The 27,553-nt window shown below is 37.9% G+C and overlaps 1 protein-coding gene across 5 annotated transcripts in view; it reads left to right on the top strand.

Annotated features, from left to right (window-relative positions):
• TMEM131L (transmembrane 131 like) overlaps positions 1–27,553 on the top strand; it is a 78,281-nt gene that overhangs the window by 32,529 nt on the left and 18,199 nt on the right. For 2 of the 5 annotated variants that reach the window (XM_027676886.1, XM_027676888.1), the window contains 20 exons: positions 1,978–2,049; positions 2,976–3,099; positions 4,166–4,282; positions 6,226–6,336; positions 10,077–10,154; positions 11,815–11,968; positions 14,100–14,158; positions 14,521–14,629; positions 15,563–15,668; positions 16,298–16,451; positions 17,085–17,255; positions 17,551–17,620; positions 19,158–19,275; positions 19,865–20,006; positions 20,998–21,107; positions 22,735–22,807; positions 24,911–25,053; positions 25,683–25,825; positions 26,128–26,314; positions 27,281–27,466. In XM_027676886.1, the coding sequence (XP_027532687.1) occupies positions 1,991–2,049; positions 2,976–3,099; positions 4,166–4,282; positions 6,226–6,336; positions 10,077–10,154; positions 11,815–11,968; positions 14,100–14,158; positions 14,521–14,629; positions 15,563–15,668; positions 16,298–16,451; positions 17,085–17,255; positions 17,551–17,620; positions 19,158–19,275; positions 19,865–20,006; positions 20,998–21,107; positions 22,735–22,807; positions 24,911–25,053; positions 25,683–25,825; positions 26,128–26,314; positions 27,281–27,466 (2,414 nt within the window). In that variant the 5' untranslated portion in view covers positions 1,978–1,990. Of the gene's footprint in view, positions 1–1,977; positions 2,050–2,975; positions 3,100–4,165; positions 4,283–6,225; positions 6,337–10,076; positions 10,155–11,365; positions 11,526–11,814; positions 11,969–14,099; positions 14,159–14,520; positions 14,630–15,562; positions 15,669–16,297; positions 16,452–17,084; positions 17,256–17,550; positions 17,621–19,157; positions 19,276–19,864; positions 20,007–20,997; positions 21,108–22,734; positions 22,808–24,910; positions 25,054–25,682; positions 25,826–26,127; positions 26,315–27,280; positions 27,467–27,553 lie in introns of those variants that run through there. The other 3 variants (XM_027676885.1, XM_027676884.1, XM_027676887.1) reach the window with 3 other exon arrangements.

Here is a 27,553-nt window from a genome sequence, read left to right as displayed (position 1 = left end):
CTGAGGCTTAGCTTCAGTCATTCCAAGTCCAGGCTGCCTTCTCCAGAAGGGGTGGATGGCAGCCTTGGGATCTTCCTGCTGCTGCTCTCACAGGCTTTTGCCATTTTCTGACTAGTATAGGGTTGACCGAACAATAATACAGTGCATTTTTGAGACCTAGTGCTACAGCGTGGCCGTGTTCACCCAAACCAAATGAAATGCAGTTTCCTATACCCGCAGCTGGATTTTGCACCCAGTTGGTGCATTTGGTACCTATTGCAGAGAGCGAGGGTTGGGAGGAAAAAAGTTGATGCTGCTAGAGCTCTCCAGAAGGAAGGTTAGTAAGTCTTGGAGAGCCTCTGCCAATTACATGAATTGGCAAAGAGAGGCACTCAGCTTCTTGCTGTTCTCAGCAAGGATTTTTCTGGTGGGAAAAGGTATTTTAGCAGAACCTGTAAGGTGCTAGAAAATTAAGTGGTGGTGGGGTTCAAGATTGTACTGTAGCGCATAAATTGGTGGCTTAACTTTTATTCTGCATGCATATGTGTGTGCATATATGAAAATTATCTGAGGACCTTTAAGAAATGTGCCTTCCCCAAATGTCTGTGGCTTTTACTATAGTAGTAATTTTAATCTGTCTCTGTTTACAACGGTACTCAGACTTTCCTTCTGGGTACGTCCTTGAGGCTGATTTTTGGAAGGGGAAGGAGTTGCTGATTGCTGCGGTGTTTCTAGGAACGGAACAAGAGCTGACTGCAGCAGAGACAAGGTGGTTGGAAGGAGACTCTCAGTAGCAACTCCTCAGGAATGCTACCTGGATATTACATTCCTCCTGCTACAGCAGCAAGGGAGTTTTCTCCCTTGTATGAGTCTGTGTTTTCATAGAAGCCGTCAGCTTTCATAATAATAAATTATGATTTTTTCCTGACTGGTAATAAATTATGATTTCTCTTTTGCTTTGGAATATAGCAGCAGAACTGTGTACGCACTAATATATATTATAGGTGTAATGTTACAGAATTACATTTTAAAATTTGGAACCAATTAACTGTACTACCACACATTATGCAAAGCAGCAGCATGACTAGTGAGACCATGGTCCATCTCTCCTTTCCCAGACTCATCCTTACTAGGATGCTTATTAGCATCATCCACTAAAGATGAAACTGGTTCTGCCTAGGCAAGATGCAGACTGCTTCTGGAGAAGTTTTTAACACTGTAGCACTGGGTCCATAGATGCAATGAACAAGTGCAGGGCTTTTTTTTTACCACTGTGGTTGTTGGGACTTGCGGAGGACAAGTTTTAATTGAGAAAATGGTGAAGATGTCTTGGGATTTCTGTATTATAGGGTGTCAATTGATGTTGAAATAAGCTAAAAATGTGGTAGGACTGATGGAAACTTTATTGTGAATTTTCCTAGGGCAAAGGAAAGATGGTGGTGTATGTGTTTCACAGTATTTCTTACTCTTTTTTGCTTAGAAGAAATGAGTTGACTTTTGCATTAAAGCCACAGCTACACAAGCATTTCTTTAGATGTCAGCCTTTGCCTAAGCTGCTATTGACTCCTCTACCTCTGCGTCTCTCGGGTGTGTGAGTATCAGTGCTTGCGCAGATGTTGAATTAGCAAGACTGGGGATCTGCTCCATGCTGATGTAGTTTTCATTCCCTAGGACTCTTTTTAGTTGTTTTCCCTCCACAGTTTACTGTACGGCCCCATAAACAGGTGGATCACTGTGACTAGGAAGGTATGTGCAAGGAAGGGAGGTTGTCCAAGCCAGCACTGCCTCTACAATGAGATACTTCACAAACTACACTTTTGATTAGCATGCGCTTTCCTTTATTAAAAGGTCAGTCTTCCAGCAGTGAGAGGAATGGATGAAAAGTTTTGGAAATAGTGTGTTCGGAACATAAAGAGTCTGTACTGTATATTCCTTTCCTGCAAAGTGTAGCATCGTGCCCAATAAATATTAATTGTGTTTCTTTTCCCTTCTTTTCAGCTTCCCAGCAAAGATGCCTCCAAATGGGAAGGCCTTACATTTTCACCCATCAGTTCTGCATTTTGGAATGCAGTGAGTATCTTATATTATTGTTATTGTGGTTAAAAATGAAGTGTGGAGGAACAGCTATACTGAGCTCCATTTGGGTAAAGAGCATTAGCTGAGATCATGCATCCTCTGAAAAAAAGAGAAGTAGTAAGTAATTGCCATGGAGTTGGAACTGCTTTTCTTGCCTTGCACTGCTTTGTAAGTTAAAATCAACATAGTTCTAAGAAGGAGAAAAAGGTAATAGGGAACTGTAATGTGTTCTGGGTACGTTTCAGGGGAATCTGCATGGATGTGAAATCATTACTTCATGCTGGTTGTTAATTTTTTGAAAGATTGCCTTCCTAATGGAGAGAGAGCTCGTTTCCTTTAACTTCTAAAAGTGAAATCCAGAAAGTCCCAGGCAAACCAGAATGGTGGAATACATGAAATTTTTTCTTAGGTCTCTTTTAAGAAAAATTAAAAAAATTATTCTTAAATGATAATCAGCTTTTGGTCTGTTGGTAACCAAAAAGAAACGCAGTCCCCTTGTGAGTTAAAGGAATGTTTCAGAGGATGCACTGGAGGAATGTCTGAGATGTTGGGTTTTAGGATGTACTAGCTAAAACAAAAGCCTTAAGAGAATCATTGCTTTAGCTGACAAAATAAGACTTAGTTATATAAACCTTTTTTATTCAAAACTTTGTGCTTTGTAAGGGTTATTTTTTCCTTAAACTCCCAGTGACTCCAATGAGTTTTGTCTAAGTGCACCTCTCATGTCCCAGTGTTACATATTTGCCTTTGTACACTAAAGGCAAAATTTGTTTGACATCTTTCCAGAGATAAGTTACAGCTAGGTAATTGTTGCAGATGAACACGTTTTAGAGTGGTTTGTGTTTGTTGCTTTTTTTCATACATTGCCTGTGCTTATAATGTGAATAATATATTTATCTTTTTTTTCCCCCCTACTTTAGGTTACTGGGGTTACCCAGAGCTAAAATGCTACATGCCTACAATCCTAGTAGAGATAGAGATGTTGTAGTCAATTCAGTGTTTACAGCTACTAGACAGTTTCATGTGTCTCCTGCTCATAGCCGGGTGAGTGTTGATGTACTTTTGGAAACTATGTAGTGGCCAAGTGCCAAGCCTTCGTGCTTCCTTTGGCACAAGCTCTTCATTCTGTGTTTTCTCTTCGTGCTTTTTTGTAGGACCTCCAACTCTTTCTCTGTTTTGCTAGTGGTTTTTTTTGCTCACTTCTACTTAGACTGGTATGGGAGGAGACATCCAAAACCTACAGTAGGAAATGTGTTTGACAGTAACAGAGGAAGAGAAGAATTTTTCAGTGTTAGAGAGGCTGTTTAAATCTCATTCTGTTCTGAGCAGCATTATACAGTGATCCACAGGCATGTGGGTGTTTTACAGCCTTGAATTTTCAGTCTTTTGAATGGTCTTGCATATTCCTCAGAAAAACCTACAGTGAAATGTTTTATGCATTTCATATTGCAATTATGACCATAATTGCCTTTACAATCTAAGACCATTATTTCAACTGACTTTTTTAAACAATATATAACAATATAATGCATGTTAAAAATGAATTGCTGTGATCTCGGTTTGATGATGCCCAGATTTTATCCTCTGCTGATGCACAAAGGGGTTTTATTAGGTTTTCATCTGATTTGTACTTTTACAATGGCTGAGTGGTTATTACTGTGCAGACATAAATGTCATTGTTCTTTCAGTTAGACTATCTGCTTACTAATGGTGTTGCCTAAGTTCAGCTTTAACTCACTTGACTGTGTATCACAGGGGGATTGATTCACTTTGTAATAGCCATCTCTATGTGGGGAAGTGTTTTTGTGCATGCAGAGGCTGTTGGTGATGCATGGTTAACAACTTACTCAAAAAGAAGCCTTGAGCAATGAGGCCCGAGCTAGCTGAGAAACTCCAGCCATTATTTGGCAAGCTACTGCATGGTCTCAGTTCTTCTCTGTAGTAAGAGTTGAGAGTTGTGGACAGATGAAACTTCTCAGCACTGAGGTTCTGCTTAGTGAGATCTACGGATAGGGATGTATGTGTGGAAATATCCACTGGGCCGTGTGACTGAGTGGTGGGTGTGTGATCACTGGCAGCAAGCAAGCAAGCTTCTTTGTTATCTCTGCAGGTGATTCCAGCGATGGGAAAGGTGTCTTTCAGAGTACTCTTCCTGCCAACAGAAGAAGGCAGTATTGAAAGCTCATTATTTATAAATACCTCATCTCATGGAGTACTTTCATGTCAGGTAACCAGTCTTGTTTTTAGCTTGAGTTTTGGATTTACTTGTGTTTTATAAAGTGATTTTCATATTTTTAGAGACTGTCAAAATTTGTTGAATTCCTGATACAAATCAGATGAGGTAATATCAACAATACATCTCTTTTACCAGATCATGCTAGTCTCCTGATCACGTGGTTAAAATTACTACTGTTAGTGGGGCTACTTGTGGTTGTAAAATCAAGTGTATGTGCGTATCTACAAGATCATTGTCTAGTTGGTTTCATATACTACTGCAGTCTAGGCTGCACTGTGCTGGAACGCATTTGTTATGAAAAGCCCATTAGAAAATATTTTAGGTGCTTTTCAGCTACTCTGCAGGATTTTATGTAAACACATTAGAGATGTAGCACAGGGTGAGAGATTTAGGCCCTTGAAACATGAAAGTAGAAGTAATGGTTGTGCATTAAAGCTGTCTATTTTCTAATTAACTAGTGAACTCCAGCAGGTCTTTGGCTTTTTAAAAATTTTATGAGGGACATTATATACTCCAAATTCTTGGCTTTTATTAATTTATTAAAGAAAAATTTTAACCCTGAATTCAGTGATTTATAAAACAAGATGAGCTTTAATCAATCATTTAGCTGTTTCATCTTCATACTTTGATACTGTGCTGGAAAACAAAGCTCCTTAAATTGAAGCTTATGTAAGTTCAATTGAAATACATGTTTTGTAATACAAACTTTACATTTATCTAGTATTTATTAGAGGAAATGCCGCATTTGACAGGAACATTTCATTAAGGATGAGGAAAAAGTGCATTATAAAGTGATTGACCTTTTCTTTTTGACATCCCTCCTCTCCTTGTGCCTTACTCCTGACCCTTTCATTTATTGCCCGGTCAGCTCAGCCAGGGCCTTTTCAACAAAATTGTAGGGAAGCAGTTGTCAGTGCCACCTAAAAATCAGTTTGTTTCCTATTGGACTGAGGCAAAAATCAGTAGCAGACTGGTTTTCATGGACATTTTCACCAGTGACCTGAAACAGAGGAAGTAGCTGCCATTGATTTCAACTTGCATTAGGTTTAAGAGTTTCAAAATCAGGCAAACTCAAGTGTTTGATGCACAGTTACAGTGCTCTTGAGAACCCCAAAGTCTTCAAATGTTTGCTGTCTCTAGTGCATTTATACAAGAGTATGTACAGAAGAATCATCAAAATAGAGATGAGTTACCATTATAGTAAAATGTGCTTTGTAAATACCTCTATTTAAAAAAAGCCATATTCCCTCTCATCTGGTATTTTCTATCTGTAGTCAGAGATCTTCAGTGAACATAGAATGCATTTTATTATCCTCTTAATTAAAAAGATGTGGGATTTTTCTGTTAAAAAATAATAAATCTTTGCATACATATGAAAAACCAAAAGTAATTTTTCTTAACCTCTGATGATGTCCCCCTCCTCAATGTCTCCTGGCTCCACACACACCCCCCCCCAGTTATTGTGCGTCTCATTCTCATAAACTAATCTTGGTGGAGCAAAATATAAATGCAGTAAAACCATGCAACTTAAAAATCTTACAGTGTTCTGAAAATTGCAGACTTTAAAAACCAAAATGATCAGAAATTATTTTACTCAGTTTTTAAGGTAGATGGTGATATATGTATTGTAATTGCCTGAAGAATAGCAGGAGAATTTAGGTACTTTCTTTTTGGGATAACCTGATACTCTGCTGGTGCTTTGTTTTGTCTTTTTAATAGTGCCTGAATGAGTGAAGGTTCTAAAGTGCTATTTATGTGTATGGTTACTTTCTGCATTGGAACTTTATGTCTATAAATTGTCTTTTGAAAGAATGTAATGTGAAAAACTGATCTGTTTCTTGGGAAGATTGTTATTATTAGCAAAATAGTTTTGTAAGTTGCTGCTGTAAGTGAAATACTAGATGTTGATGTAATGAACTTTTTTTTAACACCAGGTTTTTGGAACAGGAACTCTGATGTCTTCTCCAGAAGAACGTAAAGTGCAGCTATCAAATGCCTACTTACTGCTTCCACACATTCAAAACGTCCAGGCGTCACACACACTGGTACAGTATGCATTTTGAGTGGAGATGGAACCTAAATCTGCTTAACCATAGGAGATTTTTGACCCCAGGTTGTTGAGATGAAAGGAACATTAATAAAAAATCTGAGTACCAGTGGCTGCAAGAGAGAAATTGGTTTCTGTGATCAGCTGCTTTTATGAGACAATCTTTAAACTATTTGCTCTTGTTCATGCTGCTGTGGTGGGCTGTTCTCTCAGTTGTGCTGACGAAACTAGCTCAATGGGTTTTTGTCAGGTAGTATCTGAAAGTTGTAGGCATGCTGTTTTACAGTTCAGTCTGAATCCCTGAGTAGTGAAGTTTTGGGGAACATTTGACATTCTCCTTACTGTAGAGTAACAAGCGTTATTCTATGCTTTATTTGTGGGGAGTACAAGCTTGAGGTCATATTTTGCAGCATGATACCACCTGGCACTAGTCTTGTTGCAGGACATGAGTTGTGAGAAAGCATTGACTCAGTTGTCTTATCTCTGGGTGTAATTTTGCTGTGCTGTGCTGTAATTGAGGAATTACTCTTGCTTGGAGTGCTCTGGCTGTGGTCCTGGATCCCAGGTTTTCTGGTCTCCTGGCTCACTTGTTGGGAGGAAAGAAGAGCTGTGTCCAACACTGAATGTTTTAGAACGTTCGTGTGGCCATTCAGCAGGGACTAGTTACCACTAAACCATAACAGATGGTGGAGCCCATATAGGTCATCTTTGTTTATCCAGCTTCTGGGTGTAGTCTTTGCTCTAGTTGCCTCGTTTTTGCCATTGTTTAGTATTTGGATGGCATTAACAGCAGCTACATCACTGCCTCACTATGTGCAAAATGGTGTAAATGTCAATGGAGGAGTGACATGCAGGGTAGAGGACCTTATCACAGGAGGCACAGATGTCTCTTTGCTGACTTCCCAGAGGAGTTCGAAGTTTGTGAACTGATGACTTGGGAAATACTGCAAGTACCGGCAGGAATCGAACACTCATTAAGTTGTGTTTTGGGCTGGTGGGGAGAGGGTCAGAGAAGCAAACATGTGCAAGTGTGGTGCTTGGGTGTGGAGAAAGAAGGTAGTTGGACAGTAGAGTTTTCTTGGTGTGCCATCCTGATAACTGCCTGCAAAACACTGATGAAACTCTGCTGAATCATTTTTACAGGGACAGCTTATTAACACCATTCAGAGTGGAAATACCACTTTAGGGTCTGTGACTGTCCAGGACAGAAACTTTGAAGGATTGGCCTACAGGCTTGTTCAGTGTTTGTTCTTTCTTAATGATACTGTAGCCAAACTCTAGGAAGTGGCTTGAACTTTACAGTCCTGATAATGATGCAGGAATATATCCAGAAATCTTTTATAGAGCCATGTCTAATTGACATCTCCTTGATGGATGAATTATTTCCTAAGTAACTGCCTACTGTACTCTCCCCCAGCGACAATCCTAGACCTTTGTCAGAAGTAGGACTCCTTGCAAATCAGATGGATGGTTCAGATTTTTAGGGTTTTATTGACAGAGGCCTCCGTTTCTTTAAAATTTAAGCGTGAGAACTTACCAAAACTGGCAAGAATTTAATTTGTGTGGCTTCTATCAGTTGTCTCTATTCAGTTCATATAGCATTTGTGGGTGCCGAATTGTGTGCGTACATACAAGTATATGTGCCTGCGTACCTGATACAGAATAGAGGCACCAGGTAATGAAGTGGCAGAGGTTGGACTGATTTGCAACGCTCTAACTTTTCCCTGCTGTGACACTCTTTTTCAATTTGCGTCTGGTACAAGCATTCGCTGCATAACTCAGCTTTGTGCTCTGATGCATTAGCAGTGATATTTACAGTGTAAACAGAGTGCTTGCACTGCTGGGAGATGTGGACGTGGTCCTGGGTTTATCTTCTTGGAAACTCTGCTTCTGACAGTGTTTTCTTCTCAGATGCTTTATCTTCTCTTTAGGGTTAGCTCAGAGCCATCCTGTTGGTGTTGTAAGATAGTGGGCATGACAGTTACATGTCTATTGTCTGCCTTAGAGAAATGAAAACCCATTTCCTTTTCTGAAGATAGCTTCACAAATAAGTAAAAATTTCTCATAGAAAACAGATCAGCATCAAATATACCCCAGTAGCATTTTTTTCCCCTCTGTACGTTTTACATTAGCAGCTTTCAATGTTAGATCTATGCCAGGTCAAAAAAAACAAAGGCTGGAAAAATACAATGTACTTGATTTTTTATTTTTCTTTTTGATGGTGATGTGGGGGTCTTAAACTACTTTAAACTACAGTGGCGTTGAATAAGGACTAACAAATCGTTATTTAGGACAGTGGAAGCAGTAGTATTCTCTCAAGAAGCACTCATCATGGAAGTCTAAGCTTAAAGGTTTATCTGAGGTGACCCTCAAAGTTGTAACCTTACTGCCTCGTTAAAACTCCACTAGCAGCCGTGACTGTGAGAGGTTAGGAAGTGGTGCATGTTTTGGAATCAAATGGGGTTTTTTTTTGCTCTCAGAAATTGATGAGGACAAAACCATCTGTAAAAATGAAAGGAGGTTGCAGGGGTTCAAGTCCCGTGGAAAGCTGTGCTGGGGACAGGGTTTGAGTCGCCGCTTACCACCTTTGCAGGGGTTACATCGCCCTCTTGTGTGAAGCTTCAGGCATTTTGGTATGAAATCCTGTTAAATAGGCAATGCAGATGTTGGCTTCATTTTTCCAGTGCTTTTATAAAACTGGACCCCATGAAATGCCACACTTGTGGCACCAGATGCCCCTGGTCTGCCCCCTTCTTCCCGTCCTAGGGAGGTACGAAATAGGGTGCTAGAAACTTTCAAAAGTTTCTTCAGTTTTCCTTTTCAGCATCAAATTATTAAAATTCTTTAGAAGTCAGTTTCATCAACACCTCCAAAAACTTTAACCTGCAGATACCCTATTGAGATATTTAGTTCAGTATCACAAGAGAAACAGAGGGCGGGGGTTCCACATTGGTTTCAAAATTAGATGCTGTAATTAAGGCACTGATAGATCTGTCATTCTGATTCTGGTTTTTGTTTGTTAGTTTTTGTAATTTTTTATTTGATTTAGAATCAAGACATACTAGCTGAGCAGTTTGTGCAAATAATTTGACACTGCAGATTTTCCAGATAGCTTTCATGAACTATACTTGGCTTTGTTGGTGCTGTTGCCTCATTAGATTTATGAGTGCTTTACAAGGTAGCAAAGTCAATGTCATCTTTTATTTTATTTTATTTTCCCATTCCAGTCAATAAAAAGGCAACACAATCAATAAAAAAGTGAAACAAGTATTTTCTGTCTGTCCATTTTGGCATGAAGCCTATGTATCAGACCATGTCCAAGAATTATTATGTTCTTGGCCTAGCAGCTGTGTTTCAGTATCCAATCAGCAAAGAAAGTACACAGAAAACAAGGAAATCAGCTTTTATATTATACAAAAAGGGTCTGTTGAATACAGTTTTTTGACATATGAAAGTTTATGAGAATTCTCATGCAGATGCTCCATAAATATTGAATGATCACGTGTAATAATACTTCAATAAGTAAGTAGATACTGATTGAGTCCTGAAATTTGGAGACTGATTGATGGCCTACTGTATAGAGTAGTTGTATTCATTTTAAAAAATTCCTTTCATTGCTTTGTTATGTATACATGGAAGCAGTCTATTATCTTTATAATTTATAGTATATGAATCAGATTTATGTGATATCGTTTGAAGCAATATGCTTGATGTTTTCTTCACTTTTCTTTCTTACAGGTAGAAACTATGAATGCCACTCTCTTACGGGTTCACCTTGAATGCAGTTTACCTAATGACACATATCAGTTAGTTAAGGTATGTTTTATTATTATTTTATATCTATTTAGGTCTTCTTATTTTAAGCCAAGCTTAGAGGGATGCTTTCTAGAGCTCTAGAAGTTTTAGCAACAATGCAGTTTTCAGTGTCTCAAAGGGGAATTGTGCTTTTATAAAACTGTATCCTGGGATACCAAATAAATGTGACACATATCACACTAAAATCTTTAGGAGAGAGGGAGATGAAAAAAGATACCCAACACTCCATAAACGTCCAAAGAACCAAACCAATACCAATCCAACAGGCTAAGTGTTCTAATATGTGAGTGTTGTACTACTTACATAGGGCACAAAACTGATTAGATCCCTGTAATTCTTCAGAAATGTTTCGCGAATGTCTGGTTCACAGTGAGAAGTGATCAGTGAACTGAGGGGCTGAAGCCTGGGCTGACTGGTCCGTGTTCTTGGGGGTCTCTGGAGGAGGCCATGGAGCTGGGCCATGAGGAGGGGCGAGTATGTTAGCAGAGACGCCCCCTCCAAAAGCACTGAGGCCCAGACTCCGTAGCTGTATTTCTGTACATTGCACGTGACAGCTGTCCTGTGCTGTTCCTCTTCATGTTTGGTTCTTGCATTGCATAGTGCATAGGTACACCTGAACATTTGAGGATGCATGGAGTGCAGCTGCCTGCTCTTTGATCTGAGCTTCCCAACACCGTGCCTGTGCTCCAGTCTCCATGGCCGCCTCCTCTCCTGCTCCTGGCAGCCATTTCAAGTGCTGAGGTTTTCTTTGATGCTGTGTGAGCGGTGAGCTGGCATCCCATTCCCAGGCACTTCCTGGCTCCTGCTGTACTTCCTTGCTGCACTTCAGATTAGCTGAAGGTGTTTTGCTGCACTTCTGAGAGCACTTCATGTGCCAGTTCTCTACTCCTCCACATCCTAAGCGAATTAGTCCTCTTGGTAGGGCATTGGAGCCTGGGTTTAGCAACCTTTGTGGTGTGATGCAGAACCAATTTATGTTATTCACTCTTGATTGTCTAATTTTGTTTTGCTTTGTTGGCTTTAATTTTTTGTGTGAAATGGTGTCTGTGTCTTTGTAGTTGCTAGGACTCAGCTGTGTTAACAGCAGCCGCTCTTTACAGATAGAAATAAGATCCTACTTTTATTTATCTGAAGTATTCTAGCCAGAGGACGGTGTTTTCTATTAAGAAATGTACATGTATGTTTGTTTTTTTAAAATTACTTCAGTGAGAAATGGAGACAATAAACACAGGATTTGGAAAAATTAACTATAAACAGACCAGTGAACATGAACTGTCTTCCTACCATTAAGACACATGCATCAGTCTGTTTATGGCACATTTTATTGAAGGCAGAGGATTTAACAAAGGAAACTGTTTTGCAGTCCCTGAGGTGAGACTGACTAAGACAGTTTATGAATTTGCATTCTCTCAAGGTTCAGTGTCCTTTTTAGTTGTTTTTGTCTTTGTTTTTGCTGTGCTGTCTGTACTTGCACTGTGTTTGGTTTCTTCTGAGATTTTAGCAGAGATCCTAATTACTCCTGTTTTGCCAGCATTTTGGTGCTGGAAACCTTTTCTATTAGATAATACCTTTGATTAATTTCTCAAGATACTTTACTGTAATGAATTTTTTCTGTTCTGTCCCCCATCACACACACCCCATATCCCTTGTCTCACTTCAGAGTTGCTGTTTTATGTCTGATGATCCAATGCTGCTAGAATTGAGCTTAACAGTAAGAGTGGAAAATGCCCAGCAAGATTTTGTGGAGCACAGACAATACTTACTGGAGAATCTTTTTGTTGTTTATGTAGCAATGGAAAAAACAAAGACCTCAGGTAAGTCCTAAATATGCCTGTTAATTGTAATACAGCTTGGTTTTATACTTAAGTTGTAATTTGATGTGCTAAATTGAATAAAATTCAGTTACAGCTTAATTTCATGAGTGAGGGAAACCAAATCAGTTCAGTTAAACACAGCTTGTCAGAGAATTTGTGTAGAGTTACCTTAAACACAGTTCTCTTCATGAAGGTAACAGTGGCAAAGTTGTAAAGTATATCTGTTTAATTCTTTTATCTGCTTCATCTTTTATCATTCTTGTATCTGTTTTTTATCCTTTTTTCTTTCTTTTATCTGTTTCATCTTTTATTCTTATATCTGTTTTCATTCTTCAGTCCTCCACACTTATGCATCTGCTTAAGTAGTATGGAAAGATGACACGGTCCTTTGATTTCTGCAACTGCATTTCTGATTTCCCATTAATTAAATTGACCATAATGGGACTGTGAATGCAGAATGGTTTTTACAGTACTGGGAATAGTGACCGTTTTGGAAAGCAGGGTAATACAGATGTCCGCGTCATTTCTTCTTGTAAGCTAGAATTCCACAGGCAAACAATCAACTCCTTGCAGTTTCTTTATGCTGCAAATCCTCTAAATCCAAGGGATTTTAAATTATCATAGAGCTTTGCAGTCTGTTAGAATAGCTTTTTCTTAGACTGCCAGTTTTACTTACTGATTGGAGAAGAAGATTGCTTAAGAATCCAGATTAAAATAATATTTTTAACATACTTGTTAAAAAAGAACATCTTTTTGTCTTTTGCAAAATGCTTTCAAAACCTAGTCACAAAACAATATGTGCAATATATACTGTTTCCCTTGTGCCTGTTCTGTGATGTTTCACAGCTGAAACTGAAATACCCACTGTAAACCTAGTTTCCCTGCTAGTGAGATGCCAGCGCTTTGTTATATTGAGTTGTGGATGTACATTTATTCTGATGCTGGTAGAAAATTGTTCACGTCTCTTGTGTCAAGGGTGCTCGCCCCTAACACTTTCAATGGTTAAAGTACTGGAAGTGTGCTTTTAGGGCTGTTTTCTGTTAAATGTGGTGCACTTATAAGTCTTCACTGTGTCAGAGGTTGGTCCCGTAAGCCCTTTGGAATTGCTGTTGGTGAGAAGTTCCATGTCTTGCTCCATCAGTAGCGATGGTGGCTTTACCATATCAAACGGCAATGCTTGCTTGCCTTGTGTTTGAATAATGAAATGAGAAATGTAGTCTTGAGGGGAAAGTCTAACTGATGGCAATATGATGCTGTGTTAGTCTCTGTGTGCAACATGTGTCAGCACCTAGAGAGGGACAGCAGGTAGGCAGTGTCTGCACAGGGGAACTAGCCAACTGGAAAGGCTGAAGAAGAGTATGCACTTTGCACAGCTCTCTGGGTATATGGAGCATCTGTTCACTCATAATTAGCGTCTTGAGCCCTCTTTTGGAAACTGGCACTTGTAGTCTTTCTTTCAAACAGCTGAGCAAAACACACACATAATTAAAAATTGTGGCTGGTGAACTGGGAGAGTGTCCTTTCACTGTGAACCTGCATATACTGATGTAATTCAAGCATAAGCAAGGGTAAGAACTCAAGTTGTCTTCCTTCTGGAAGTTGGCTGACCGCCTGTAGTATAAAAGTCATCTCTTATTCTGTTCTGCTGTTCTTGGTCCTCTACATCTTCATCGTGTCCTGTGGACAGGAAGATAGCGTTGCCAGTGACGAAGGGTGGTTACCCAGTACAGCTGTACCACTTTATTGGCAGTTGAAAGCTGTGTTATACCTGTCTCCAGTTGGTTTAGGCAATAGTTTGCTACCCTACCAGGTGATAGGACCATTCCTGTTTTGATCCCAAAGCACTGAATCTGGCTTCACATTGTCTCTTTAGAATGCTTTCTATTTAAAGCAGGTGAGCCAGGATCTCATGTAGCTGGTGCGATGCAGAACAGTTTTTACTGATCTCTCTCCTGCTGTTCGTAATCTGGCCCTTAGAAAGTTACTTCAGCATCAGCCATCCTTCTTTCTTTCTCTTGTCACACAAAGATTTTTAAATTTAAATTAGGATTGCTTCTCGTATGAGTGTCTGACAAAACAAGAGTCCTTCCATCCTTGATGAACTTACCTTGGCGTTTGTTCTTTTGGACAGGTCATTCATCGGTAGACGTGCATATCATGCATTCTGGAAACAACCTTGTGCATATACAGGTAATTGTGGTCTTCAGGAAGTCATAATTTAGGGTGTTGAATTTGATTGGGGAATTAACTCACTGGCTTTCTCTGATAGCAGATTGATTTTGCTGGTAGCAAATGTCACACTTCTAAATTTTTAAAATGCCCAAATGTCTAATAAATCCTTGAGAGGATGAGTTGTAATTCAGTGATGGATTTTTTTTTTTATGACATAAAAGCTGTTAACCTGAATAAAAATTCATGTGTTGATTTAGAAGATATGAGAAAATGGCAGATGGTGGCTTGCAAATTTGACAAGAAGATAGACTAATACAGGAGCTGCTATACTAATAATGGTAGTACTGCTACAAAGATGATCATGTCTTGTCTTCTTGCAGGAAATACGGCAGTTGTCACAAAAAGACACACCACCTGTGGAGTTTGAGCCAGTACTGCTATCTTCATCGTCTGCTAACTTTACAAAAGTTGCTTCTATTTCTTGTAAAGGTACAGGATATGTATATTTAGAGATAATATGATTAAACAGGATTTGATTGTAAAAGGGTAGCTTTTTTCAGCAGAGACCCTGAAAGATCTCAAAATCAATTTGTCTGGACTTTATTGAGAAGGAACATGAATTCTTTCTGCTAATTGTTTCCACCATTTTTGTGTATATATACTTTCCCTTATGCTGATCAAAGGCTCTAAGCTATACATATTTCAGGAAGGGGAAGAAAACATTTGCTAAAATGTTAGCATAATTATTGAATATCCTTTATCAACATCCTTTTATAATATGCGTTTTTTTCTGTTTCACGTACGTTTTCTAAAAGGCTACTGTGCTTGGGTGGTCATTTTCTATGACATTTCTTGGCAGGACCATTGAAGAGGTTTGCCTGAGACCAGACACGTTTGTAGCAGAGGTTGACATTTCAGTGTTCTTGACTCCAACCTGTTTTCTATTCTGACCACTAGACTGCAGTGTGCAGACTTTAAACTTTTATGAAACAAGCTGCTTTCATAGTGTCACTGAGACATGTTTTTCCTAGCAAAAAAAAGGGCAAATAAGAAGAAAGAAGAGACTATTATGTTAAATGATTCTTTTTTCAGAGCAGTTTTTCACTTACTAAAAGGAGGCAGTGTGCACTGTTACATAAGAATGCTGTGCCAATGACATGTGGTTAAAATTGGTCAGGTTGCTCTTTGCTCTTTGTTGTATGTGTTTTTTGAAGGTGTTTAGCATTCATAAATTCTTCTTAAAGCAAGGCTTGAAACCTCTGAAAATTAGGACTTGGGCAATTAAATGCTTTGCTCATCTCTGTGAGGGTTGGACCAGCAAATGTTCCTCTCTATGGTGTTCTTGCAAATCTTCACATGAAAATCATTGTGGATATGCTTTTGTCCTGGCTGATCTATTCTGTGTGTCTGCTCTTTGCCCAGCTGCATCCTGTGACAGTGAAAGTCTTTATTCTGACAATAAGAAGAACAATGTATTGGAAGGCACTACAACACTAAAAGCCTGTCTTTCCTGTCCTGTAATGGAAGGGTAGGTTGACAGTGGATTTCTGTATGTTTGTTAACGCTCACTGGTATTATAATAAAAATATTGTAACGTACTTTTAAGAGAGGAAGTTAACTTGCTTTGTCACTGAATGATTCCAGGGTCAGTGAAGAGACTTCTTCCTGTTATTACTGTGTCATTTGCCAATATAGACCTGTGACATGTCAAGCAATAGTTACATATTTTATCCCGAGAAGAAAAGGATCCGTCTTAGCAGCTCATATCATATATATGTTGCTTAGTCTATGATAACATTTCCAGCAACCTGGTTAATGTAATGCAGAAGCTGGATAGTTTTAGAAAAAATGTGAAGTCTTTTCTTTCTTCAGTCATCTTTTGCCAATTTCATCCAACCTGCTGTTTCACAAAGCAGTAAGCAATGTTGTACTGTAGCATAACCAGAGGGTAGAGTTTTTGCCTACCTCTTTTACGTGGTTTTTGTAAATTTTTACTCTCTTATGTAATTATTAAAAAGGACGTAATTTTGTTCTTCTCTGTAAAAACTTAAAAGAGTTTCTTTATGCAAGAATACCGAATATCTTGTCTTGTATGGACCACTTATGTGTGCTCAAGGACTATTGCAGATGTATTTTGTTTTCTGGATTTACTTACAGGTATTTTGATTTAGATCCTTCTGCAGCATTGTTTCATATAGAACCACATCATAATACTTCAGGATTTTGGTCCATATGGTTTACAAATAATTTTTACTTCAGCATTGAATTGAATGAAGTCTTCATAGCCAGAGAAACAAAGAACATAGTAAAGGTAAGTTTTATTTCTTCTTCATACAGTGTTTTGTCTCTGATTTAAGGATATGGACCTTTGACATAGAAAATAGATTCTCTGAAGAACTTTGTGTTCTCAGAGCTGGTTGGAATCAGTTAAAAATAAAGGTATCTATAACTGTTAGGTCCTGAAGAGCTTACTGTATCGGGAGGCATTATTCACTGTCCAGCTTAGTTTTGTATTGTTTTATTAACAACTGTTCTTTCATTTGAGTTGCAGCTACAGATGCATCAAATTATAGGCTCTTGATCTGTTCTCAGAATTGTTACGTGTGTTTGTGCTCTTCAGGATTCGGCATTTCTTCATAGGCAATAATAGAAGTCTTTAGTGCATAGATGAGCTTTGAAGTTTAGAAGGCCAAGCCAATAATTTACTTGTGCAATTGCTTGATTCAAAGCCAGCAAATCTGGTTTATGAATACATCTAAATGTCTCTTTTTATATTTTGATAGGAGATTTGCATATGTGTACTATGTGGGTCAGTTACGGGCACGTATGTGCATGTAGTAACAGCAAAAACATGAAGGAAGAGAAATTTTACATTTTTCAAGGTATCTCTTGCACCAGAAATGGTGTATGAATTGTAATTCAGTTTTTGTTTGATTCTTTCTAGATTCTGAACTTTGATGAACCTTTGATTCTACCTCCAGGCTGCTGGAATGTATTTTCTTTGAAGCTCAGTGTGAAAGACACTGTAACGAATGTGCTCTCTAGTATTTGTTTGGCCACAAATGTGGGAGTGATATTTGAAATACCTCTGCAGATATATGCGACTGTGTCCAAGGTATTGTATTCAATTGTGTTGATTTATTATTAGGCTCTGCAAAGCCAAATGCAGCAGTGCCTCTCTCAGGCCAGAAATCAGTTCCTTAGTCCTGAAAGAAAAACTAAGTACCAGACCACTCTGTGAAACAGTTCTGTAGCTTGAGAAGTCCCCATAGTTGAACAGTGATGGAATTATAGTTCTCTTTTTTTAATTCTTTTTTTTTTTTTTTAGTAATTGAAATTATGGACTGAGAAACTGAAATTTGTTTTCTTATTTTGTCGTATGGTCAGTCGTTTTTGTTTTGGTTTTCCAGCAGGGAGATCTTAATTTTGAAGCAATTGCCCACTGTGATATTCAGTGCTATTTGGGAAAGTCTGATTCAGGTAAGCTCATCTCAGGCTTTTTTTGGCATCCGTCAGTAGTTTTATTGTAGAAAATTCATTTTGTGTAGCAGGACTTGTAATGAGAATATTGAGATTGTTCACACAAATGTTTAGTTTTATATTTTTTAAAGAACATCTACTTTTCTGGGTATATATAAATGTACTGAGTACACCGTGCACTATTGCGGACCTCTAATTCCATAGCACATGCTAAGTTATTGTTCTGTCTTGAAACATCTTTTTGGACTTAGTATTTGAGACTCTCTCATTGGTGATGATTGGTTGGAATTTATCAAAATACAGCTTTAGTCGTTACATTGGTATAGTACTGCCTAAAGAATGTTGAATCTGTTAAAAGCTGATTCAGAATAGTGCTTTTTAACCTCTGTGTAGTAGGGAATTTTAGAAGGCAGCTGGATACCATAGGCTTTAAATTTTTAAGTGAGTGCTTTCCTGAATGGGGTTTCAAGATGATTTTTCCAAAAATGTATTTTCATGTGAGGATATGAAGAAGGCAGTAGTAGTCAGTCAAATGTAAAAAGGAGAATTGAAGTTGCATACAGAAACATGTGACTTGAAGAATTACTGATACACGTGCACACTTTGGTATTATCTTAGAAGCAAATGTTTACTTTTTTGTATTTTTTTAAAATCTGTATAAAGGAATATGGCTGATACAAGTGAATCCTTATTGCTTACTTTCTTTCCATTCTGACAATACAAATAATCAGATCTTTACATTCAAGTATTCTGCCTTCTGGTTTAGGATACTAGTATTTGTTAAATAGAAAAATGTAATGGACGAGTCCGAAAATACTGACCTAAAGAAATTGTATCTGGATTATCCCATTCATCATCAATCTCAATTCATCCGTTTAAGCATTAAGAATTGTAAAATAAAGTACACGGACTTTCAAAATAAGTAATTTTTGTTTTCTTTCAAAAGAAGTTTGCTTTTTTAACTCCTTTCTACTATGTGAAGATGCTCGAACCAGTATGAGTCTAGCTTTCTAAAAGGCAATAATCTTTAGACTGTCGTAAAACCTTGCAATTTATCTTAAGAATTTGAGAAAATTATCAGCACCTAGAAGAGAAGCTAAAATGAAAACACCATTTCTGCCGAACTGTGGGATTTGTTTTGCTCCCTGCTGTGCTGCTATAATTTTTTACCACTGTTTAGTATATTATCTTCATATTTTACTGGCATCAGTGGAGAGTACTGTGTAGACTGCTGATAACATGATGACTTTTCAATGTCATCCATTAGAAATGGTGGCAGTAAAAAGGGCTTACTAGAGCATATAAGCCTGTGCAATACACATACTCTTGTTTGCATGTACAATTACTGTGGTTTTGCAGATGTATTTCCTTAAGCAAATCTGATGTGTAAAGTAATTTACATACCCTCACATATGCTTACTTTGAAGGGGAAAAGTGGGTTGCCTTTTTTATTTTTGGGTCTGGACCCTTTGCAGATACTGATTACTCATGTTCAGAAGTAGATTGATGGAAAGAGCAAAATCTGTTATCGTTTTAGCAAATCTGCTTTGGCAGAAGAGTCTCTCTCTGAACCGTTCTGCCTGGGACCTGGATTCTGAGCTTGCAAGTGACCTTTATGGAAGATGGCAAAAAATAAGACGTGGGGAAGCCTGCAGGTGTGTACAGAATCTGTTGAAGTTCTTAATTCAAGCCAGTACAGTGTTGTAAGAAAGAATATTTCTGTTCTGAAGTATTCTTAATTAGAAGAAAACATTTTGGACCTTCCTACACTTAAATTAGTTGTCTTGAAGCACCTGGAGTTTGAGCACCCCAGAACACACCCAGTTTTCATTTCAAGACATTACCAGCCATAAGCTTTTCAGATGCTTGAACTTTAGAATGTAAATAATGTTCTGACTGTAGTTACCTCACCATGGCTACCTAGCATGAAAGCAGTCAAAGCACGTTTTACCAGATCATTTATGGAGTTGCATGACTCCTTCATCAACAGGTTGCATAGCAGTCCTTTCAGGATTAGGGTCTTTGAACGGCTTCCAGGGTACTTAGTCCCTGGTGTACATACACATAAGTTACGCTGGCTCTCTGCTACTAGGGTACAGCTTTATGGGCTTTATTTTGTAAAGAGCATTTTCAAGGAAAGATAAGTTGATGTAATTATAAATCCTGGCAAATCATCTTTTTTCTTTTTCTGAAAATAAAAAAAAAGAAAACAACTAACAAAGTTTTCTGGTTTTTCCAATAAAGCAGGAGAAGTATTTTAGGATCGCCTCGCTTTATTCAGCAGAAGAAGTCTGAAGAGGAATCCTTTGCCTTTTTCTTGCCGCGATTGACTACAGAGCCCAGCCTTACACTCAACTTCAGTGCCACAGCCGTTAAAAGTAGTATGGTGAGGATGGTTGTTATTACGGTTTTCTGAGTTGTGTATGTTTAGCTTGTTTAAATAACAAAGTTTGTGGTTAATGTTTGGTGTTGCTTAGCATTTTCATACTGCTGGTAAATCGGTGTTTTGATCTAATTTAAGATACTAGATTTATATCCCTTTGGCTCTTTGGTAAGTTTTCTAGCTACCTAGTTGTAATGTTTTAATACAAGGAGAGGAGTAAAGCAGTGTAGGTCTTAACCAACAATTGTTCGTGGTTGTCAAAGTTTTCCTTGCATCATTGTATAAGTTACATGCTTGTGGTAAAATCATTGAACAAAGGACTAGGGATAGGGTGTACTGTCATTAATGATGCATGTGGTTACGGTAAAGTCTTCCTCATGCCACTGCCTTATGTAACAGAAGTGTGTAAAACATTTATGAGAGATACACCACTTGCAGAGCAATCTTCCAGCCGCACTGACAATTATGTCTTTCTTGTTTGTCAGATTTAGGTCTCCACTAACCTACCCTAGGCCAGAACCAGTCATATGGAGATAGTTTTCATATGCACATTGTGAATTACCTTAATATTCCATGTGTCCAATTTAATTGTTAGTCATTACAGTAATGTGTATAACCTGCTAGCACTCAGACTTCTGTGAGAAGGGGTAGCACTTCACTAACTGCACTTTCTTCTGTGCAAGAGCTTTGTTCATGTCTGCCTGCATAAATCAAACTCCAAATGAAAGGATTGTTGGGGGAGCGGGGACAGTCTATATTTTTATACACACAGTTCTTCGGGCACTCTTAGCTGATTTTCCAAATTATGACATTCTGGTGACATGTCCTGCTGTTCCATGCAGTCTTGTGCATGTATGATTATACTACATTAAAACAGAAGCCAGATTGAAGTCCCTTGAAAATGCAGATCACATTACCAGTGCTGAATTATTTTACCGTCCAGTTCTCAAATATGTAGTTTTTAACTTTTTCTTTTCCCCTCCAAACTATTTAGGTAAAATATTTCGTACTAAGAAACCCTTCATCCTTCCCAGTTACGTTGCAGCTTCTGCCTCTTTCTTACTACCCTGATCCCCAAGCTTCACTGAGTCTGCTGAACAAATGGTAAAAACTATCTCAGGATACTGTTTTCCCTTTTAAAAGATCTACTTGCTGTGCCTTATGATTGTTGCTTATTGTAGGTTTTTAATTTTTCAAAGTGTCACTTAGGTGGGGACAATGTTCTGACTCATTTTAGAAGATATAATCATGCTCAGAGCAGCTTCCTGTATGGTGCATGACTTTGTAATGTACCTCATCATTGATGAATTACAAATTGAGTATGTTTTAAGCAAGTTTCTCTCTGCCAGATCTAAACTGTAGTTAGTCATCTTTTAGGATCTGAGGCTTAGTGCAAGCTGCCCAGGTGAGGTGAACAAGTTACAGAATTGGGGATGTGCATCTCCCCACAGTGCCAGTTGGTATCTATACAGGGTCTGTAGACTGATCAGTGAGGAGAAGGTTTCTGAACTGTCCCACCAGGAAAAATTTTCTTCTTAGCTTTTTCTTAGATAATAACCCAAGTTACAGAGGACACAGGAATCAGGAAGAAAAATTCAGGTCCAGAGTCAGGAACCCCACCATAAATGTTTAGGGCCAGCTAAGTAAATGTTTCTGCATTGTTTTGGACTTCCTGTTTTAGAACTGAGATGATCTAATGAGAAATCTAGATTAGAGTTAGATGAGCAATAAAGGGGCACAGTGAGGTGAGCTGAAATTCACCAAAATAAGCCCTGGCTGTCACACTTTGAGAAAATGATGTAGTTGGTAGGACTGCTTGGTTAGAGACAGTGGGATTTTACTCATGTGCCGAAGTGTAACTTGCATATTTGGGGTCCAGATTCCTGTGTAATTGCTTCCTTAACCTCATTTCTTTACATAGGTATGTATGTGCATATATATATGTGTGCATATATGTGTATATATATGCACATTAATAACTACATCTGTTTGCATACTAAATGTGATTTCCACAGAGACTCTTTCTAGTGGTTTGAAATTACATTTTCTCTGTATTTTCACACTTTAATTTCTGAAGATCTTCTAGGTTTACAAGAAATCACATCCATTAACTGGTTCTTTTTAGCTAATGTCATTGACAGTTGTGACAAGTGAGATTTCAGTTTAGTGGCTGGAGGTCCATTAGTCCTCTATAACCTAAATTTTACTTGTTGGTTCTCTTACATCAGTTTTTAATACCTTCATGTCAAATGGTTTTAATTTGTGCTCAGGTAGATAATCAACTACTTTAAGTGAATTTGATTTGCAAATTATGTGATAGAAAACAGAAATTTGTCCCAAACAAATCAGGAGTAGAAAGGGAGATATTTGAGTAAATTAATGAGATTTAGTGATTATTATTTCTTAATAGTTATGCGGGCAGAAAAGGCTTTGGGGTGTTTGTATTTGTGTGGCTTAAAAATTATATTTCTTGACTGTGAGCATTTACAATATTGTACACTGACATATCTAAAATGCCCAGCCATTTGTCTGTGTTCCAAATGTGTGGAATTCACGTAAAACTGATTTGTAGTGTATTCTGTTAAAATGCAGACCCGTATTTCACATCTGCCAAAATGAAATTGTAAAAATAGTCTTTATTTTAGAATGGATGCCAGCATGTAAAAATAAGTCACTTCAGTTCTGACAGGCTGGATTTCAAGTGCTTAACTTTTTCTTTTGGTTTATTTAGGTTCGGCATAAATGTGCAAGCTATTAATTTCACAACCACCGAATTCAGGCTAATGGATGAATGTTCTCACAGGGTAAGATGGCTGCTATTGGTAGAAGAAGTGGTCTGGCACACTAGAGAAAGGTTTTCCTAGCTATGCTACTTTTCAGTCGTTCCGAAGTACTATTTAAAGCATAGTGTTTTCATGATTCGTTGTCAGGTGTGTATCTTTGCAGTTAATAATTTTTCAGAGTTTTAGTCTGTTTTGAAAACAGACTCAAAAGCTGTAGGAAGGGAGTGCATGTGTGCCTGGATGCTGTGTGTACATGTTGAGGAGGCCACCGCTTGCATTCTTCATTGAAACTTGGCTTTTAGTTCCAGGTTGAACATTAAGTGTTAGGCTTTTGAGTCAGTGATGTCAGGAACTAGCTGATTATCTTTTCAGTAGAGGGAAATACTGTCTGGTAGTTCAGCGAAGGAGAAGGCTGGATTTTTCTACATTTCAGCTTCGTGTCATTGCAACTCCCAGATTCAGGTTTGGAATGTCATGGTTCTCGCTGGTTCCCATTGCCTAATTTTTACATAAGTGTGATAACACTTGACTGTGTCACACCAGTGCTGAGCTGTGGTTAAACCCTGAGATGATGTGTCATGGGTGACAGAAACAGAGAAGATGCTGTATCAAGGATGTTGGCATATTTTGGTGACCAGAGTACCATCCAGAGTATGCAGATAATTTCTTCTTAGACTTCTGGTTTGTGCAAAAGCCCAGAATTCATGTATTTTCCTTGCTGTTTGGACATGCTCATCATCTTTAATGTCCTGTGTAGATACATGTTTCTGCACATATGCTTTAAGACCTTAATGAAATTTCTTATAAAAAGAGTATGTTTGCTGCACTAATCAAAGCTGACCTTTTGTTTTTGGCAACAGTTTTAAGAGTTGTTGTAAAAGAGAGGAGATAGCAGTTCATAAACCCTTGCCTGTCGGCACACTCTGAGAAAGAGAAGGTAGTATGTGGGTAGGACTGAGTTTCGACCGTCCCATACACCATACTCTTGACCAAGTGGAAAAATAGTGGTACATCTTTGCATCAGTGTGTGCAACACATGTTTTTCTTTAGATTTGAAGAGCTATGGGGAACATCTATGATTAGATAGGTATTCAGCACATATGAGATAGATCTTCGCTTGTTAAACAAATCACTAGTTCTTAATATTCAAATTTTTCAATTTGTTATCATTTCCCTAGTCACTTTATGTGTAATGAATTGTTAGGCTCACATTTGAGTGCATGCATTTCTTTTTAGGGGGTGACATGCTGAAGTTTGCAAATGTCGTACGTGGCTTTCTTTTAATAAATACTGCCTGTTAAATACAGGTTCTGAAAGTTTTTGTATGTTATTTTTCATAAAATAGACTAAGAATAAAAACATTTTGAACTGGAAAAGATCAGAAAAGCTGTTAATAAATCAACCATAAATGAAAAACAACCGAGCAAAAGCCTGTTTTGCAATGTTTATCGTTGCTTTGACTGCAGTAGGTGTCTGATCACCCCTTTGTAAGAAAAGACCTCCAGTCTGGAAGAGCAGGTTTTAGGGCTATTTTCATTTCTATAGTGGCAGAAAGAATAAGCAATGGTATCAAAAACAAACAAACCAAAAATTTACATTATTTCCAGACTAAGTGAACTTCTGGTAGTTCTGGTTTTCAGTAATACAGTAGGGAATTCACTTTGGCTTCTTTCCAGTGACTCAAATGATCAGCATATTTGCCAGCAGTCCCTTTCTCACTTAAATCAAGTTGTAAGTCATACACTGAGGGTATAATGGTTGCCACATTTCCCTATGCAATCAGTACACTGTCAGTTCTTGTGCTGTGAAGTGTTTCAGGATTCTTTGAGTATGAAAGACACTATATAATTTTTTTCCATCTGAGCAAATAAAAACTGTTTTGAAAAAAATGAAGTAATACATTCCTCATAATAAGTGCAGTAATATGAACTTTTGCTCAAATAAACAACCTTATCTGATGTTTTATGCTGTCAAAATGAAAGACTTTTGTATAACAAGTTAGCAGTTTCTGCACCTTGCCAAAAATATCTTATGTAGTGCTAAGTAACGATACGGTGCTTTCTTTACTGACATCTTTAAACACACATGTTTTCTGTGAATAAGAAGTGCATTTTTGTTTAACAGAATGCACATCAAGAGGATTTCATCAGCAAGAAATGCAGTTCTGAGCTGCTTTTGTTAAGTTTACAGCCACTGGAAACCAGAAAAGTTGGTGTAATTTTTACACCGCTTGACTACAAAAGAGTAACTTCCCTTATTTTAATCAGGTAAGCCACGTTTCAGTTTTAAGTCAGAATCAAACAACTCAATGTAAAAATGAATTTGCAACATTGCGGAGCATGGACAAATGCTCAAAACTTGAAAGCCAGAATACCTCCGATTTTATAGAAAGTGCATAAAGTGTGTTTGTGCCTTATGTCTCAGTCATTAAAAAATACAGTCTTATTTTCTTGATATGTGGTCATTGGGTTATAAAATGTATATGAATATACTGAAGTAATTTTGAGTTAAGAGAGAAACACAATGCATGGCTTTGCTATTTTCAGCTTGACTCCATAATGATAGGATTTATGGATCCAATGAGTCTAATGTGCAGCCAAACATTGGTTATCTTTGTAGGAAAAGAGTTTATGGAAGAAGAAACCATTTTTACTAGGTGGCACAATTATTATCTAGTAGCAGTGGTTACAAAACTTGTTCCTTCACTATGTGAAATTCACTAGTGACTGGTTCTGGAGTGATCCCATCTCTATTTAGGGAAAACCTGACCAGTTTTGACCACTGACTCTGTTACTTAAACACTGCTGTTGGTTTGGCACCTAGAGAGCAAAGCCATGATTTTGCAAACTTAATTTGTGTTTTAGTGACTGATTGCTTGATTTTTACATTATGGCAGAAACAACTTAACCGTTCTGGATGTGGTCAATGTAGAAGGCTTTGGAGCCAAAGAATTGCTTAAAGTAGGGGGAAGACTACCTGGTGCAGGAGGATCTCTTCGATTTAAGGTGCCAGAAGCTACGCTAATGGACTGCAGACGACGTGAGTAAGAACACACGGGTCTCTAGTTTTGTAGCTGACTGCATTACTCTGTAGTGGTACTGATATGGTACATTAATGTTAAGTAAACAGAATGTTAAAAGGTGAACAGCTTGGTCATGGGGGTGTAGATTCTGTTTTCACAAAACACTGACTGAGAATGGTTAAAAGTTTTAACACTACACTACTGCAAAACAGTCTATATTAAATGTTTTATTAGATTGTAAAAATAGCAATTTACTTATAAATGTAAAAAAGTCATTTTTATGCACTGTTAAATGATTGCTCTCTTTTTTTCCTTTAAGAACTGAAAGACAGCAAGCAAATTCTATCCATAACGAAAAACTTCAAAGTAGAGAATATTGGGCCTCTTCCTATAACAATTTCATCGATGAAAATCAATGGTTACAGTTGCCAAGGATATGGATTTGAAGTGTTAGACTGTCAGGAATTTTTCCTGGCCCAGAACTCATCACGAGAAATCAGCATTGTGTAAGCACTGACAAATTTGCTGACAAAATAACTTTAGTGGACATTTGTGGGTATGATACTGCAGTAACATACCCACACACAAACTTTTGAATGTAAATTTCATAAGCCTTTCCCTAAGGGTAATAGTAACAAATGGATAATATAATAATGTCTCTTTATAGGACTCATGATTTTTAAAAAGCAGCATACATACTTTTATCAGTGCATTATGAAGTAATAAATTAAAGCAAAAGAGTTGCCACAATTTTTAATTTGATTGTTATTCTCTAGCGTGTTCCGAGTAGCCTGACCATAATCTAGTCATGTTTTCCAAATATTAAACATAGTCTAAAACTGATTCTTTTTAAAATCCTCTTGAGTGAAAGATACTGTGACTTAAGCATAAGTAGAGTTGATATTACTATATTAAAGTAACTGCAGTTTCCTATACAAGTATCATCTCTACTGATTAAAAAGGCAAGTCATACCTTCTAGCAGTACCCATGGCAGTCAAATAGAGTAATGAGGTGGGTCAGGGAAGTGGAGGAAGAGACAAATCTGATGTTTTCTTCTGTTTTCCCTATCTTTCCAGCTTTGTACCCTAGTACCTGGCCCATTCTGAAATAATGCTGCCTGTACTCTTGACAACTGTGCTTTTGTTAAAGAGTGTTTTGTAAAGCCTGAGTTGTTCATGTGCACCTCCTTGAGAAAAGGAAAACGAGTCACAATAACAAGAGTATTATGGAAGAGTCACAAGAAAACCACGTATATTACCAATTGAAGATGACCTAAAAGACTTAACCTCTGTTAGGTGCTAATGTCACGTGCATAGTTTAAGCAGACAGTGGACATTTATTTCATTGCTTTTTTTGCCATATTATTAAATCAGGAATTATTTTATATTTTTTGCATCAATGTGACTTCAGAAAATTAAATTCAGCCCAAAAATGGAAAAGTAACACCAGTTCTGTCTGTTTTTCCTGATAGATTCACTCCTGACTTTACATCTTCGTGGGTAATTCGTGAGCTTACACTGGTGACTGCTGCTGATTTGGAGTTCCACTTCACACTCAATGTGACTCTTCCTCACCATCTGTTACCACTATGTGCAGATGTGGTGCCAGGCCCCAGCTGGGAAGAGTCTTTCTGGAGGCTCACTGTCCTCTTTGTAAGGTAATGCTTTCAGGGCCCTTGCAACAGTTTGAAAGGGACCTGCCAGGGAAAGATCAGCAAGCACTTTTGCCTTCTGTTAGATTTTTT

Source organism: Neopelma chrysocephalum, unplaced genomic scaffold (assembly GCF_003984885.1).
Source record: "Neopelma chrysocephalum unplaced genomic scaffold, ASM398488v2 Primary Assembly neopelma1_42b, whole genome shotgun sequence".
In the NCBI taxonomy this organism is placed as follows: domain Eukaryota; kingdom Metazoa; phylum Chordata; class Aves; order Passeriformes; family Pipridae; genus Neopelma; species Neopelma chrysocephalum.
Note: the sequence above shows the minus strand (reverse complement) of the source record. Positions and strands in the feature narration are given on the sequence as shown.